Source organism: Leptonychotes weddellii, chromosome 6 (genome assembly GCF_054177405.1).
Source record: "Leptonychotes weddellii isolate Sample4059 chromosome 6, ASM5417740v2, whole genome shotgun sequence".
Lineage (NCBI taxonomy): Eukaryota > Metazoa > Chordata > Mammalia > Carnivora > Phocidae > Leptonychotes > Leptonychotes weddellii.
In genome coordinates, this window is record NC_138374.1 from 4946904 (window position 1) to 4965112 (window position 18209).

The 18209-nt window shown below is 45.8% G+C and overlaps 1 protein-coding gene across 1 annotated transcript in view; it reads right to left on the reverse strand.

Moving 5' to 3' along the window:
- Nucleotides 1-9000, reverse strand: part of DOCK1 (dedicator of cytokinesis 1) — a 414563-nt gene extending 405563 nt beyond the window's left edge. Inside the window, exons 1-2 of the mRNA XM_081823034.1 lie at nt 8057-9000; nt 1669-1752 (exon numbers count right to left, since the gene is read on the reverse strand). Of these exons, the coding sequence (XP_081679160.1) occupies nt 1669-1752; nt 8057-8246 (274 nt within the window). The 5' untranslated portion in view covers nt 8247-9000. The remainder of the gene's footprint in view (nt 1-1668; nt 1753-8056) is intronic.
- Nucleotides 9001-18209: the final 9209 nt, after the last annotated feature.

Here is an 18209-nt window from a genome sequence, read left to right on the forward strand (position 1 = left end):
AGATTTCAACTTCAACTGAGCAGGGGGAAACAAAGAAGATGTAAGAGCATTTTTCCCTTCAGATCAGTAAAGTGTCTGAGATGAGAGATTTGATCCTTAACCTCTACTTAATTTCTCCCTGTTTCCTCTCAAACATTGGCAATATATACTGAGAGCAGATAAGGCAATCCAACAGTCAGCTATAAAAACTGAAAACAAGCAGAAGGCACCCATCACAACTACTCATTCACTTAAGGACAGGGTCTGTTTTTGCAGAGTTACATCTGCTTCCAGGCATACGCCACTAAAGCTGATTTTTTTTTCCAGTAGGAAGATTTTAGGGTCAAAGATGCAAATGGACTGGAATTCTAAGTCCGCATGCATCCCAAGGGGAACTAAGGGACATGGCCATGGTGCTGTAATAGGTTCACGCTTCCCGGAGGTGTCTGGGAGGGGCATTGGAGCAAGCTGCAGCCTGCCTAGTGCACGGAGGTTCACATCTGCTTCACTCTTGTGCAAATCTCATATACAGAGTCTGAGGTCCAGGTTGCCGATCACTGTGGGACAGCTTCAATCTCCTCTCCCACCCTCACCTCCTACTGGAAGGGTTTAGCTAAACCCACTCTAGAAGCAATTCTTCTTTTGAAATGATCCATTTTCCTCAGTTCTTTTCATTCATCTGCTATATGGGAGTCACCCCTTCAAGCAGGAAATAAAGCCACCAACGCTAATTACAGTTTTACAAAATTTCCAGATCTGAGGAGTCTCAGAAATCAAGCCCATCATGGCTTCCCTTCTATGCCACAATAACCACAGAGTAAAAGGAAGGGTGGGCCGTTCCAGCGATATCCAAGACACTAAATATAAAAACCAATTGTGTGGGGCGCCTGGGTGGCTCAGTCCATTAAGCAGCTGCCTTCAGCTCAGGTCATGATCTTGAGGTCCTGGGATCAAGTCCCGCATCGGGCTCCCTGCTCAGCGAGGAGTCTGTTTCTCCCTCTCCCTCTGCTCCCCCCACTTCGTGTGCTTTCTCTCTCTCTCTCTCAAATAAATAAATAAAATCTTAAAAAAAAAAAAAAAAAAACCTAATTGTGTGAAAATCCAAGGACACTGAGAAACTACTATTATGGTAGTATTTACTGAATTTCTAATCTATTGCGTTTGCTTCGCTGGCCCGCGTCCCACATAGCTGTAAGAATGTCTATTCACCCTTAAGAAAATGGGGTCAAAGAAAAAAAGAAATAGTTTTGGTTCCTTTCTTAACAAACCTAAGTGAGAACATAACAAGTCTCACCATTCACATCAAACACATCAAAACAATGACTTACACACGAAAATATCTTAAATGTATTTTTTTTCCTAGTTTTTCAAGCGGTCAGTTATTCACAGTCAAGATTCACATACATTTGCAACAAAGGAACCAATGTGTTCTGTTGTTTTTAATGAAAACAGCTATTTCCACAGAAAACTTCAGAGGTGAAAAATTAGAATTTTTAGTTTTAATTTCATCTTAATCAAGTATTATTTAAACAATGAAGAGCCTCACGACTGCCCTCACTGGAAAGGGCATCCATCCTGTAGGAAGATGGATCATACGCACAAGACTCATGATGACACATACTTCTGAAACACTGAGAACATGTGCTAACTGCCCAAAACAGAAGAGAAAGATACCAAAGGTGTACATACCTTCATATGTTTCCAAGATGTGCACAGTGTCTCCTATTTGTAAAGAAAGTTCATCCGCTCCCCTGGCATCGTAGTTATAAAACGCTGCGAAGGAGAAAGAGAGGTAAGGAAACATTAGTAGAGGTAGAAGTGACTGCTGGCTTGTTTCTGCTTGTTTTTAATGGTGAAATACATTCAGTCTCTGCCTGAATCAGCCTCTCTGACATCCACAAAGGTAGCCTTTTCTTTCAAGAGACAAATGTAAAGGGTCATCGACTAGAAGAAATTCGGAACACCATGCAATCGTGGTGTTTTTTTTTAGTGTGGTCCTGAAGAGCACCAGTGACCAACGCCATGTGGGGCTGGCACAGAAGCAGACACACAGACCAAGAAAATAAACCGGAAATAAACCCACGCTCACATGGTCAACATAGATGCTGTGAAATCTGCCATTTTAACCATCTTTAAGTGTCCAATGTGGGGGCAACCTTCGCCGCGACAGCCTTCCACAATGTTTTCATCCCTCCACACAGTTAACCCCATACCCACGGACCAGTAACCCCCATTCCTTCCCCACAGCCCCTGAGGACCTCTAGTCCACTTTCTGTCCCTATGAACAGGACTGCTCTGCCTGCCTCATAGAAACACATCGAACAGTGCCGCCCTTTTCCTATGTGGGTTCTTCAACATGATGGTTTACGGTTCATGCATGCTGTTCCATGTATCAGAACCTTATTCCCTTTTATGGCTGAATAAGGTTTGTAATAGGAAGAAAACTGATACACCATTTTAATTATCACTTCATATATGGTCTTATATTTCCATTAATAGATTTTTTAATTAAATAATTTCTTCCTAACTATGAATCAATTACATGTGGGATGAATTTTTTTTTTAATTTGAAAAGATATATGCACCCCATGTTTATTGCAGCATTATTTGTAATAGGCAAGTTATGGGACCGGCCCAAGTGTCTATCAACAGATGAGTGGACAAAAATCTGGTATATATACACAATGGAACACCACCAAACCATAAAAAAGAATGAGATATTGGTGGGCTGAATATTTTTTTGGAAACCAACCTGATTTTTAAAATTATCATATAATCAAAAAAAATAATAAAATCAAAATAATCGTATAACCAATGCTGATATTAAGCCAAAAAGCTACAGTACAATCACATGGCAAAAATATGTCCAACATTAAGAAATTCTTAAAACTGGCAATACTCAACAAATCTCTAAAATCCCTACTGGTATCCTCACAAAAAGCAGTTCCTATTCCTTTCAGATAAGCACCCAAAAAGTCATACCATTAAATGCCAACCACACTTCTGCTCAAACATGATGAAATAAAGGTAACCATCACAATGGAAAAAGGGCATTAGAAAGCGTTTAAGATGCAAAAACTACTCAAGTAGCCCACTCTCTTAAAAAAAAAGAAAAGAAAGAAAATACTTGAGAAAGAAGAGCAGGGCTGGAGGCATCACAATCCCAGATTTCAAACTATACTATGAAGCTATCGTCATCAAAAGAGTATGATGCTGGCACGAAAACAGAGACATAGGTCCATAGAACAGGATAGAGAGCCCAGAAATAAATCCATGCTTATATGGTCAATTAACCAACAAAGGAGGCAAGAATATGCAATGGGAAAAGGACAGTCTCTTCAACAAATGGCACTGGGTGGGAAAACTGGACAGCTTCATGTAAAAGAATGAAACTGGACCACTTTCTGGCACCACAGGCAAAAATAAATTCAAAATGGATTAAGGACTGGGGCACCTGGGTGGCTCAGTCGGTTAAGCGTCTGCCTTCGGCTCAGGTCGTGATCCCAGGGTCCTGGGGTTGAGTCTTGCATCGGGCATCCCACTCAGCGAGGAGCCTGCTTCTCCCTCTCCCTCTGCCTGACGCTCCCCCCGCTTGTGCTCTCTCTCTCTTTCTGTCAAATAAATAAATAAAATCTTTAAAAAAAAAATGGACTAAGGACCTACATGTGAGACTTGAAACCATAAAACTCCTAGAAGAGAGCACAGGTAGTAATTTCTCTAACATCGGCCATAGAAACACATTTCTAGATATGTCTTCTTAGGGCTGAGAAACAAAAGCAAAAATCAACTACTGGGACTGTAGCAAAAAACAAAAACAAACGAACAAAAAAAAACCCACCTTTTGTACAATGAAGGAAATCATCAACAAAACAAAAAGACAAACTACTGAACAGGAGGAGATATTTGCAAATGATACATCTGGTAAGAGGATAATATCCAAAATATACAATAAACTTACACAACTCAACACCAAAAAAACAATCCAATTAAAAAATGGGCAGAGGAGGGCGCCTGGGTGGCTCAGATGGTTAAGCGTCTGCCTTCGGCTCAAGTCATGATCCCAGGGTCCTGGGATCGAGTCCCGCATCGGGCTCTCTGCTCCTTCGGAGCCTGCTTCTCCCTCTGCCTCTCTCTCTCTCTCTCTCTGTCTCTCATGAATAAATAAATAAAATCTTTAAAAAAAAAAAAATGGGCAGAGGACCTGAACAGACATTTTTTTCCAAAGAGGACATACAGATGGCCAACAAACACATGAAAAGATGCTGAACATCACTCATCATCAGGGAAATGCAAATCAGAACCACAATAAAATATCACCTTACACCAGTCAGAATAGCTAGAATCAAAAAGACAAGACATAACACGTGCTGGCGAGGATGTAGAGAAAAGGGAACCTTGGTATACTCTTGGTGGTGATGTACATTCCATCCACTGTGGAAAACAGTATGGAGGGTCCTCAAAAACTTGAAAGTATAAACATCATATGATCCAGCAATTCCACTACTGGGCATTTACCCAAAGAAAATGAAAACACTAATTCAAAAGAATATATGCACCCCTGTGTTTACAGCATTACAGCGTTATCTACAATAGCCATGGTAGGGAAGCAGCCCAAGTGTCCATCAACAGATGAGTGGATAAAGAAGTGCTCTACGTACACAATGGAGTATTGCTCACCCATAAAAAAAGAGTAAGATCCTGCCATCTGCAACAACATGGATGGATCCAGAGGGTATTATGCTAAGTGAAATAAGTCAAAGACAAATACCATAGGATTCCACTTACATGCTGAACCTAAAAAAAAACAAACGAATAAAGAAACTAAAAAACAGACACATAAAGACAGAACAAACTTGTGGTTGCCAGAGAGGAACTGAATGTGGGATGGTTGAAACAGGTATAAGTAAGAGGTACAAACTTCCAGTCGGGAACGGGAACGGGAAAGGGAAAGGGAAGGAAAATACAGTAATACAGTGATATTCCTCCTTTCCAATGGATCCTACTTAAAAAGATAGCAGACTAAATGCAAAACTCATCTTCAAAATCCTGATCAATTTCTCATCCATCCATCCTGAACACCCTGCCAGACCAGGCTAGTCTCAAGTGGTGCTTCACTGTGTCCATCTCTAAAATTCTCCTTGATCGTCAGCATGTGCGAACTCCTCCGGCAAGCACAGCAGGCCCTCCACCATCTGACCACCTCACCTCGCCTTCCTCCAACCACACACAATATGGGTCCCAGAGGACCCCTGTCCCTGCTTCTCCCTGAACAGCAGAAGCCAGCCTGTCCCACACCTGTGTGGACCAACTTACCCTCCCCACCATCAACAGGGTCTTCCCACCAGCTGCACCTCTTCAGAAAGCCAGCCCCTTCTCCAAACAATCCCACCATAGCACACCTCCTGCCGTCCGCTCCATACCTGAGCTACTGTGGCTGGGAAGGCAGTGTAGGCCTAGGCAGCCTCCCTGGTTTTCACATCCATGGTCCCTGGGGCCAGATGAAATACGCGGGGTCACGCCTCTACCCCTGAGGATCCGAGGGACCTCCAGCAAATGACCTATCTTTTCCATATTCAGCTTTCCCCACAAAATAAGGCCCTTGATATCTACACCTTGTAGGACCGTGTGTGCATTCTGTGTCTTAAAGACGATAATGCTACTGATGGATTTGGGGATTTGAACACTGGGTGTCCTGCAGTGAACACTTAGTAAATGATAAAGGCTCTTATTGTAGTTGGGAGTATTTTGTTTTTACTGTAATAAAGACTTCTGTCCCTACCAGAATCCTTTTTAAAAAGCCAAAGCGATCTCTGTCAAATAAATAAATAAAATCTTTAAAAAAAAAAAAAAAAAGCCAAAGCGAGCAGATTAACATAGGATCACAAAAATCCTAAAACATCAAAAACCACAGACATGCAGAAAATTCCATTTTTACAGGTATTTTCCTCTATTTCCATCAAAATTCATAAAATCTCAATGTCCTCAACTGACATAAATGGTTATTAGTAGTTATTAAGTTTATTTAGCATTTTATGGTGAAGTTTAACAAGAAATAACTGCATTAGGCAAAGGAAACCCAGAGCATATGTCAGCCTTCCCTGGTTCAGCATAAGCATATTCCTAAGCCTTTAGGAGCCATAAACGCATTTCTCACGGTTCTTAACAGCATTCCTGCCAGCATGCCTATCCTGTTAGAGACGTGCAAAAAATAAACACATCAAAAATAATAAAAATAAAATAAAATGAACACGTCCACTACAAACACATTCGGGGCCGTGTGAATTTGTAAGGCACACAACACAAAAATCTCTAAGTACCTGCCCCCTCCCTCTCTGAAGCGGGCAGACAAAAGTAGTTGTGGGAAAAGGAACTTCAAAGTTAGCCATGAAATGAGCCAAAACCCTGATTTTATAGATGAAGGGGAAAAGGGCCTCAGGGTTCATGCCTGTGGCCCCAAAAGACGCAGCAGAGGTAGGACCACCAAAGTGGCTGCCCAGCCCTGGCCCTTTGTTCTTAGTATCACAGCCTACACAATCCCATATTTAAAAGCAAATTGAAAGACTCAACTGTGTAAGATTATTAGCCAAAGGAATGGGAGGGAGGGAGAAGTGTGATAGATAGAATGATGCCCTCCCCCAAAGACATCCACATCCGAGTCCCCGGAACCCTGTGAGGTCTTACCTTACGTGGCAAAGGGGGCCCTTGCAGGGGTGTCTAGGGTAAGGATCTCCAATGGGGATGCTAATCCTGGATTATCTAGGTGGGACCAGTATAATAAGAAGGGTCCATAGGAGGGAGGCAGGAGGGCCCGAGTCAGAAGATGTGATGCAACAGAGGTTGCAGTGATAAAAGGAAGGAGCCACAGGGGGAACGCAGGTGGCCCCAGGCAGCCAGAAAAGGCGAGGAAGTGGAATCCTCCCCCCGCCCCCCCACCCCGGGCTCTCCAGAAGGAACACAGCCCACACCTTGATTTTAGGACTTCTGACCTCCAGAGCTGTAATATAAATACATGTTGTTTTAAGCTCCTGAGTTTGTGGTAATCGGTTACAGCCATCACAGGAAACACGCAGGGAGGTATGCGGAAGACAACGTGAAAGGGGTGTTTTGTGGTTAATTTATTCACTGCTGGAGCAGGGGTCCCAACGGCAGGCATTGGAACCCCTGACCAGTCCATGGCTGAGGTTCCCCCAATTCTTGGGTGGTAGAAAAATGAACACAATGCAATGAATTTTTCTTAAACCCAGAAGTATTCAAGATAAGAGACCATTCCTAATTCTGGTTATTTGACCTTTAAAGCTATCCCTCTTTGGAGAGTGAGAATAGAACGAGAAAGAGCAGAAATGTCTTCTTCTTTATTAAGATGACGATGACGATGACAGATGACATCTGGGTTTTAATATGTCTTTACTTGACAGAAGCACAAAGATGGCAGCTTCTTTGCGAGTTGCCCATTTGTCTTCATTTTTCTGATCTGTTAAGATCTGGGAATAAGTCCATAGAGAATATGGTCATCCTGTGTCCTCTCACATCTTTGGATTCACCTCCATCTGGCTGGTGGGCTGTATGCTTAATATAGTCCTCCTCCTCAAACCCATTTGCCTTTTTTAATAGCCGTGCTAAAGCCAGGTGTCACTGAGTACACACACACATTCAGCTGAATTTCTCAGTCCTGGACTGCAGAGCCCAGAGTAGCAGCTTGCCATGCTGCTTGTGGGAAATGAGAAAGATGCAGAGATGAACCCAGCATGAAGGTTCTTTCCCAGAATGGTGGGGGTTTTTTTTTTTCTTTTTCTGGAAGAGTTGGCAGCAGCCCAGAGTGAGTAAGCATGGATCTTTTTTCCCCCAAAATAAAAAATTAACACGCTGGTCTGTGCCTCACTTAGCTTATATGCATCAGAGACGTGAAAAGGCAAAGCCATCACCTCTGCTCAATCTCCTAATCAACTTAAAAATGACTGCCTAGGGATGTCAGGAAATCTATGTGGCTCGAAAATGAGAGAAGAGGGCTTCCACTTATAACAGCAGTGATGCTGTGGATGAAACTGCTGCTGCAGCTAATGATACAATACTGGGATACCTTGGATGATGACGATGATGATGATGATGATCATGGAAATGGTGGTGATGGTGGTGATGATGGTACCGGGTGGTGGTGATGATGATGGTGATGGTGATGATGATGATGATGACGGTGGGATGGTGATGACGGTGCTGGTGGTGAGAGTGGTGATGGTGATGGGGACAATGCTGCTAATGATGGCTGACATCTACTGATTGTATTCTGGGCTAGACACCAGACAAAGAGCTTCACATGCTCAGACTAATTTAACCCTCACAGCAGTCCTATAAGGTGGATACAGAATTTTTTCCATTTCCTTCATCGCAGTTCAGAGCAGCCTGGAGTATGCCATGGCAGCCCCTGGAGAAGCTGTGCAGGGCCACGACCAGCCTGAACGAAGGGCCTCAATGCCAACACCTTGCATAGACCCTTCCTCAATCCTTGGCTAGTGTCAACTGCAGCCCTTCCTGGGCCTCAGATTGCCCTCCTGGTAGCCCTTCTGCAAATCACAACATCCAGCCTGGAGGTCCCTGACAGGCAAACATGCCTGCACATTTCTGAAGTCCACCAATGTCTAAAGCATCCCTCTAATGGACTTCTTATTCCTTACAAAGAAGAACTCAAGTTGAGGTAATTCCAGGAATGCAAGGTTGGTGTAACATCCAAAAACCAATCAAGATAATTCACCACATTAACAGAGTAAAGGATGCAAAGTCATAGGATCATCCCAATTGGTACAGAAAAAGCATCTGAGGAAATATTAATTCCTATTCAGGGAAAAACAAAAAACCAACCTGACTACTCTGCCATTAGGAAAAAAACTACCACATCCATCCATCAACCAATTTAACAGATGAAAACACAGAACCCTACAGAGGAATTCTGACTTGCTCAAGGTGACCCAGGGAGTTGACAGCCCTGGGACCCCACGGTGTCCCTTCCAGACTGTCTCCATTATCCCACACTGCCTGACCCACCTGGCCCACCTCTCCCTGCAAGGAAAAATATATTTTAGCTGATCTCCTTGTATAAGCTCTCTTTTCTTATATCACCAGTTACCTTCCTGAAATCTTACTCCAAAACACTGTACCATTTCCCTTGGCTTGTGAATAATGGGTAAAGTCTCCAGCACAGCATCCAAAGCCCTCAGGGATAGGACTTGAACCCATCTTTCCAATCTCATCTCCCCCCTCACACTCCTCCAGCCCCCCCACACACACCCTAGGCCTTCCGAAAGCTGCTCTGCCTCTGGAAATGCCTTCCTCCCTCCACTTCTGAAGGCCCCTTGCCTACAAGGCCCATTTTTCATTTCACATCCTTCTCCAGATCCTTCCTGAATTCTGACTTTCTCCCCTGACCAAAAAAAGGTATGTGCATATCTAAATTAACTGCTTGCTCCGCAACTTTTTCCTATAAGCTCTCTGACATCCCATTGCCTTGCAAAGTGCTTATCTAAGTATCTGTCTCTCCCTCCAGACCAGATTTCCTTGAGGGAAGTAAGCATTTATTAATCATTGGATTTCCCACAGTAGTTAATACCATGCCTTGCAGGCAACTCAATAAAAATTCACAGAATTAAACCAGATCACCAAGTACTCCTTCCTGTGTGGTCTGCCACAGAGTGAGGGCAAAAAGTGTATCATATATTCCTCTTCTTCAAAATGGCCCTGCCCTCTGCAGAAAGATCTAGGAGCCTGAAACTTATTCAAGCAATAAGAAAGAGAGACACAGCATTAGTTTTCCTGTCTCTGCTTTGGGTCTCTTCCATCTAATGAGGTAACTCACCGTCAGCACTCAGAGTCAAAGCCTCCTTAAAACATCGAAGGTATGGGCTTGACCACACATTACTTCTAAAATCTGCTCAGCCCTTTCTATCCCGCACAGTGTCCCCGTGAAATATGACTTCAGGACTTCAAGTAGCAATTTAAAAGTTAATTAATTCTTTTAAAAAGTCAATTTGTGAAAATCAATTGTTCTGTTTTTGATCTCATTCCCTTTGTCTTGCCTTCAGTTGGAGAAAAATGTTCAATAGCATGCATCTTCTCAGGGCTGGGGGAAATGCAGCCCATATCCTTAAGGGGACCAGGACAAGGGCCCTGTCTGTGCCTGCTACAGGGCTTCATTCTAAGGGGCCATCATCTGCTGTCTAGTCCATGCCAAAAACATACACTTGGTATTTCCCAAGATGCTAGAGGGCCTGCTCTGGTCTAGCACTGACCTGGTGCTGGGGTTTGAGAGATGTGCCAGGCCCAGGGCAGCCACTGGGAGCAGCCACCCCACAGCCTGGTCCTTTAAGGAGCAACCCTTTCACACACTGGACCCAATCAGAAAATCCAGTGCAGAAAGAACCAGAACATCTTATATATATCCTTCCCCCTCACCGATTAGGAGGCATACCACTCAGGCAAGGTGAGAGTTTCCCAGAGCCCTGAGCCATACTGAATCAGGGCACTGCTTTTGCCAATAGTCTCAATTTTCCCAAGCAGCTAAAAGTACCTGGTACACAGCAGGACCTTTAAAATGGATGGACAGAAAGATGGGTGGAAGGGAGGGAGGGAGGGAAGAAGGAAAGATGAAAATAGATGAAAGATCTAAACACAAAAGCTACAACTTAAAAACTCTTAGAAGAAAACATGGGAGAGAAACTTCATGGCCTTGGAATTCACAATAATTTCTTGGATAGGATGCCAAAAGCAAAGGCAACGAAAGACAAAATAGATGCTGGACTTCAGCAAAATTTTAAATGTTGAGGCACCAAAGGAAACTATCAACAGAGTGAAAAGGCAGCCCACAGAATGGGAGAAAATATGTGCATATCATGTATCTGATAAGGAACTGATCATCAAAATATTTAAGGAGTTCCCACAATTCAACAACAACAAAAAACAAACAACACAATTAAAAAGCGGGCAAAGGACCTGAATAGACCTTTCTCCAAAGAAAATACACCAATGGCCAAAAGACACACGTAAAGATGCTCCACATCACCAGTCAAGTCAATGAGATAGCCCTTCACACTCGTTGGACGACCGGTATTAAAACACAAGAAAACAACAAGTGTTGGCAAAGCTGTAGAGAAACTGGAAATCTTGTACATTGCTGGTGGGGCTGTGAATGGGTAGAGCCATTGTGAACACAGTCTAGTTGTTTCTCAAAAACTTAAATTTAGAATTACCGTATGGACCAGGAATTACACTTTCGGGTGTAGCCAAAAGACCTGAAAGCAGAAACTCGAAGAGATAATGTGCACAGCTATGTCCACGGCAGCTAGTTATTCACCACAGCTAAAATGCGGAAGCAACCTAAGTGTCCACCCAGGGACGAATGGATAAGCAAAATGTGGTCTGTCCATATAATGGGATATTATTCAGTCTTAAAAAGGACAGAAGGTCTGACGCCTGCTATCATGAGGATGAACCTTGAGGACATGATGCTAAGGGAAATAAGCCAGATGCAACAGGACAGATGTGGCACAATTCCACCTACATGAGGTTCCTACGGTCGTCAAATTAATAGGAAGTAGAATGGTGGTTTCCAGGGGTTGTGGGGAGAGGGGGATGGGACATTAGTGTTTAATGAGTAGAGCTTCAGTTGGGGAAGGCGGGAAAGTTCTGGGGGTGGATGGCGGTGGTGATGGTTGCTCAATAATGTGAACATACATAATGCCATAGAACTGCATACCTAAAAATGGTTAAAATGGTAAATTTATGTTATGTATATTTTACCATGATAATTTTAAAAGATGTAAAGAATAAAAGGAAAGGCTGCTAGAGAGAATGAGGAAGTTTCCTCGTGGATTTAGCATCTCCCATTACTGGGAGCTCTGAAATATTCAGGGGCTCCCTGTGGGTGTAGCGGCTTCCCTCCCTTACCTCGTTCGACACAGGAGGTTCAAACCAGAAGGAGAAGCAAGAAGAAATCAGGGGTGATGGGCTCAAGATCAAAGAACACCTCCAGGTATGTGTGACAGAGAGAGAGAAAGAGAAAGAGAGGCAGAACACCCACATTTCTAAAAAGGAGACCACTTTCAAAGTTTCAAAGTCACAGAGTTACTCCTTTGGGTTTCTATCTTGCTTTCTTAGGATCAGAGATTGTTTAGCAGCCAGTGAAGTCCCCCAGGGCAGGATTTCCTGCCATGTTTGAATATCAGAATCAAGGAACTTATCTAAATAATTACAAGACGGAGCAGGGGCACAGCAAGATAAAGGACGGGTTGTTTGCTGTTCAGGATTTCTTCTTGCCTTTTGGAGGGAAACAGGTGGGAGGGATGGTGAAGATAAGAGTGCGAGAAGAAACGCACAAGAGTCTTTTCTCAAATTCTAATGGAACTGGCAGACACAATTCAAAGACATTTTAATATCTTTTTTCAGAATGAAATGTCACTGTGCGCCTTGCCCACACCGAGCCAGAGACCGACCGCCTGGCTTGCATCCGGCCCCGAAGGTCACAGTGCCCACAACACCCGGCTTTTTGAGGAAAGACACTGGCTTGTGGAGGGGTGTTGGTGTTCCTGCTTTTCCCTGACTGGAAAAATCAAGAGTCCACTTTTCAACACTTTCGTCTTTCCTAAACTCGGTGCTAGGAGAGAAAACCACCGACTTCATTTTTGACAATCTTTGCAGATCCACCCACAAATAAGAAAAGACAGCTGACCTGAAAATTATTTATTTTTGCATTTCATTTTGCCCAGCAGCAAAGAGAGGCAGAGACAAGATAGGGGGAAAGATTTCATCTCTTGAATCATCTGTCTTTAAGGCAGAAAGGTTACTGCCGCTTAGGAAAATATGTGCTAGAGAAATAGCGCGGCTGTTACCCACCGGCCATGGGGACTTGACAAGAACCCCACCCCACGGGGCTGGGCAAACCCCACCGCGGGCCCCAGGAGGCCCCCTGCAGATGCGCACAACAGACCCACCGGCCACTGGGACGTGAGCCCAGTGGACTCCACAGCCAGGGGCTGGTCCCAGAGAGATTCCCGATGGGGACCACGTGCAGCCAGGACCTCTCTAGTGTCCGACTGGACGCAGGTCTTAATTTCTGTGCTGTCGACCTGGCAGGCTTGCAATCCCCCCACCCCACAACAGTCCAACAGGTTCCACCTAAAGGGCACCCTGAAAATCCGCCAGGGGCCCCAGGACGTCAGGGGCAGAGGCGAGTGGAGTCCCCACCACTGCAGATGCAATGGAAAAAAAGGAGAAGAAATGGTCTAAGACCTATTTCTCTGTGATACTAAATGATAATGTCACTTTGTCACGTCCCCAAATTCCTCTTCCTGGGCTTCAGCTGAAAAGTCTCAGGTAATTTCATCCATAGAATAAGGCCACTTCTCCCATTTTCCACAACATTCAGTTTAATGTTAGTGGTGACAAATAAAGAAAGGAAAGGACATAGGGAACATTCCAGAATGCTAATTTGTTTTTCTTTAAAAAAATATATGTACATATGTGTGTAAATATATATTTCATGTAAGAAGATATGTTTATATATTATTTCATATTATATATGAAAGTCACAAATAAAACTAGTAATCGACTTGGGAGAAGCCTTTATCATTATGTAAATGTAAGCAGAGGCGTTCCCAAGAAACTGAACCACAGGCACCCGTGACCCACCCCCCCACACACACACACCCACACCAGGTCTTCATCTAAAAGCTTACTTCTGTCTCAACACCCTCTCTTCCCCTCCTCGCGGGGCTAGGCCCTGCAGCTCAAAATACCTGGGGGAGCTTCCTGTCACTTCCATCCACTCAGGGGGTTGAGGGAGCACACACTGAGCTCCACAGCGCCCCCTGCCCACCCTGACAAAGCGCCCATCTGCTACTCACGCTGGATGCACCCATCACATCAAACAGGGCCGTGAAGAGAGTCTCCCTCCTGTAGCTTCCCATTCTGCAAACAGTCCTTCTAAACCACCGGAGGCCGGTTCACCCCTTCAACTCGCTGCTCCCCGCCTCCTCTCACGCCTGCACGGCCTCTTTTCCACCTTTGCCTCCAGGCTTAACAGTGCCTGGCCCCCAGCGCGTCACAAATGGTGACTGAGTGAATTGCTTAACAAATCAACACAGGGATTCAAGGCGGCCAAACCAATACCTGAATCTTAAATCCACAGGAAAAAACTGCAGTTGTGTTTTCACTGTCACATTAGGAACTGAAGACTAGACCAGGGTCTCAGTTAGCAGAACCAAATTCCTATACCCGCATTTCGACAGCCAAACCAGGGAGGCGTGTCCTGGGGGGTCCAACCATCCGCCCAGAAATAAAGCACAGTTTCACTTGGACAAACGGTGCCGATGATCCCACCCAGGCACCTGCACACGCTCAGCCTCTCTGGCGAACCACACAACCATGATGGGCTCCGAGGGGCAGCAGAGACGGAGCGGGGTTCTGCCTGGGAGAGATGCTGCCCAGCACCCCCGCCGATGGCCTCCCTTTCCCTGACCGCTCCCTGGTGACACTCCACAAGAAGAGATCTGAGTGGAGAGGAACCGCAGGAGCTGAGCTGCACCAACCAGAGAATGAAAAACCACTAACATCAGGATGAAGTCGCTGGTGTCATGCGGCATGTACTCCACTGCACTAATACTCTGGTCCCCAAATTACTCCAGACTTCCAGAGAACAACTAACTACCTGCTCTTTCCAACAGGGCCCTGAACCTCCAACATCCTCTGCATACTCCCCATCTTTCCGTCTTGTAAATCAAGACATCCTCATCACCCACGATGGGCTTCTGCAGAGACATGGAAAAACATACTGTGCCAAATGTCAAAGACAAAGCCCCACCTGTGGTCCCCACAATATGTTCCTTCCCTTCAACCTGCTCTTCGGAAGCCACAGGGGTTTAAAGCCACGGGTAAAAGAAGCAATATCCCTGTGCATTGCATGAACACAGAGGCATCCAGTATCTCTGAATACAGAAAAAAATGAATGTAGTGAGCCATATAACAAATGAGAATACGCTCACCTATCTGCCCTCACAGGCGTCCACATTTTAACAAATGGGATAAAATGCACCATCTTAGGTAATCAGTTCAATGAGCATTAAGATCGTTCTATACCTCACGTAAACCCAACATAAGAGTTCCAGAAAGTACTCTTGTGCCCCTCTCTAGGCAATTTCCCTCCCACAACACCACTTTTTGATTCGTCTCACCATAGCTCAATTCTGTCAACTCTTGGATTTAATGGAATCCAAAAGTACCAACGAGTTCGGTCAATTCTTGGACGTAAGAGCAATTATATTATATGTACTTCTTTATGCCTGCCTTCTTTGGCTCAACGTTTTCAGATGGACCCACAGCGCCCTCTCAGAGGTTTGTTCTTTTAGTGGTATATAGTCTTCCACTCTATCAACACATCCCAATGTATCGATCCGTTCCCCTGAGGATGGACATTGGGTTATTTATTTCCCATTTGAAGCTATTTATTAAAAAAAGGCCGCACCGAACTTCTCCCATGAATCTTTTAGTGGCTGTGTTTTCTACCAATGGAAATTTCAGCCTTGATTAGAGGTGTCTGCACTCTGAGAAGCTGCACGTGGCAGAAGCACCCAGCATGGGCAGAGCAGCCCGCCGGCCCAGCAGGCGCGGGCAGGCATGGAGCGCGGGCACCCCTCCACGCTGGGACTCCCGGGGAAGGCGCACTCTGCACCGAGGAAACATTTGGTTCCTCTGTAGTTTGTGGCAATTCCTCCTCCTGAGTGTTACATTACTTAGCTTTGATAAAATATAAAACTGAAGATTAAAAAACAATAAGCGCTCTTTGAGGAAAAACAATAAAGCCAAGCACACATAGGGTGTTCATGCAGGAACCTCGGCAGGCGCCGCGAGAGGAGAGCCCCCGGCAGCCCCGCATTTCCAGACATGTGTTCCAGGGAAGAGCCATCACCGCCCTCCCGTGGAGGGGCCTTTCAGGTGACAAGGCACTCTGCCTCCCCTGTGCTCTGACCTGACCCTCCCACACGATGGACCCCTCCCACAGCCAGTCCGCATACTACCCCATTTCACAGATGAGAGCAGGGAGACGGACCTGTGTGATGTACCTGAGAAGTAAAGGGGCCCCTCAGCACCTCCCGACCCAGGACCCCAGCCCCAGGGCACACCACCCCCACTGCCTGGTTGCATAGGCCCGTTTCCAAGGCCAGCGGGCCGCTCAGTGCAACAGGTCACACTCTCTCGACCTCTTCAGCCCCGCCAGCGATCCCCTCTGAGCAGAGCACTCAGACTCCAGCGTCGAAACACGGGCTCAACTCCAAACCCCAGCTCAAACCCTTGGTGAGTAACAAGTTCTCTGAGACTCTGTTTCTCTCTCTGTGAAAGGGGCTGATGCACCCCATACGTGTGTCTGACATCATGCCTGGGAAAGCTACCCAGCCGAGGCTAGCCCCCAGCACGTGCACAATAAATGTCAGCTTCACTTTCGAAAGGGTTCAAGTGCAAAGTGAGAATCTGCTTTCCTCTGGCTGCAATGCATGTGGAAAGCGAAACAAGTGCTCTCTCATCATGTTCCAGGAGGCCTCTTTGCCATCCCCTCCTCCCTGCTCCCCGCCCTCCTCTTCTGAGACCCGCTCCTCTCACTGGATGAGCTGGACCGGGACAGGGTCCGGTCATTTCTGCCAGAGCAAATAGAGGGGAGATGCTCGCGGCCCGCAGGGCCTCAGCACAAGCTGTGATCGCAGGGCACCAAGTTCAGGATCAGCACGTGCTTCCTCTTCCGGGGCAGTCCCAACCTTCCAGAAATCCCCATAAAGGGCTGCACTCCGGAAGGAAGGGGAAGCCTGCTAAGTTGTGTTTGCACACTGCAGATGCTAACTGCTAATGAGCAATGCCCCAGCCAGGCCGCCCAGACACAGCCCTCTTGTTCCAGAAGAGAAGCAACACTGGACAGGCGCCGCTGGGCCCAGACGTGCTGCTGGGGAGAAAGGGACACTGTCACACTTGCAGGGGGGAAGCGGGGAAACGGGAAGGGAGCCCGTCCCACGGCGGCCTTCAAAGAAGGAGTCACAATCCTGACGCGGCCAGACCTGGAATGTCTGTTTCACGAGGCGTATGGACACATTTGCTCCCAGGGCCTCCTCCAGCATCCTGTCTGAACCATCTAGTGGGCTGCGCAAGTTCCCAGAGGACACAAGTCAAATCGTTCCTCCATTAAACACTTGATAAATCTGCCTTCCGTGGGCAGTGCCCAAAGACGGGAGAAGACAGCGTGGGTTAGCTGAGAGGGGTGTTTGCAGGTGGGCTGCCCTTCACAGAGCAGGCCACAGGCTCTGCGCACAAACATGGAGCATGGACACCCGGGCCTGAGTACAGATCTAAGATGAGGCATTAAACAATCCAGCAGATGCTATGGCAGTCTCACTCGGCCTGCCTGTCCGCTCCTCGAAACGCTACTCTGCCCAGACCCAGGCCAGCCAGGAACGGCCTTTAGGCTTGAACAGCATGAGCCTCCGTCACTGGCCCCACTGTGCCCTGCTGATGGGAATGTGAAGGGTACAGCTGCTGTGGAAAACAGTTTGGCGGTCCCTTAAAAAAAAAGTAAATATAATTAATACACAGCCCAGCAATTCCTCGTCTGGGTAGATGCCCAGAAGAATTGATAGCAGGAACTCGATCAGATATTTGTGGTCATGTTCATAGCAGTAGGACTCACAACACCAGAAGGGGAAGCGAGCCTTCAACTGCCCGTGGACAGATGAAGGGATAAACAAAATATGAGCCATTCGTACAATGTAATATTATTCAGCCTTGAAAAGGAAGGAAATTCTGACTCATGCTACCACGTGCCTTGAGGACCTTATGTTAAGTGAGATAAGCCAATCACAAAAAAAAACAAATACTGGATGATCCCACTTAGATGAGGTACCTAGAAGAGTCAACCTCATACAGATTAACACAGAATGGTGGTTGGCAGGAGTAGGGGGAGGGCGACAGGGGAGTTCGTGTTTTGTTGGGACAGAGTCTCAGTTTTGCAAGATGAAACAGTTCTGGAGAAGGATAGTGGTAATGGTTGCACAGCCATGTGAATGTCCTTAATGCCATGAAATGGTACACCGAAAAATGACCAAAATGGCCAATTTTATGTTATGTACATTTTGCCATAATAGAATGAAAAAGAGAAAAAGAGAGAGAGGAAGGAAGGAAGGAAGGAAGGAAGGAAGGAAGGAAGGAAGGAA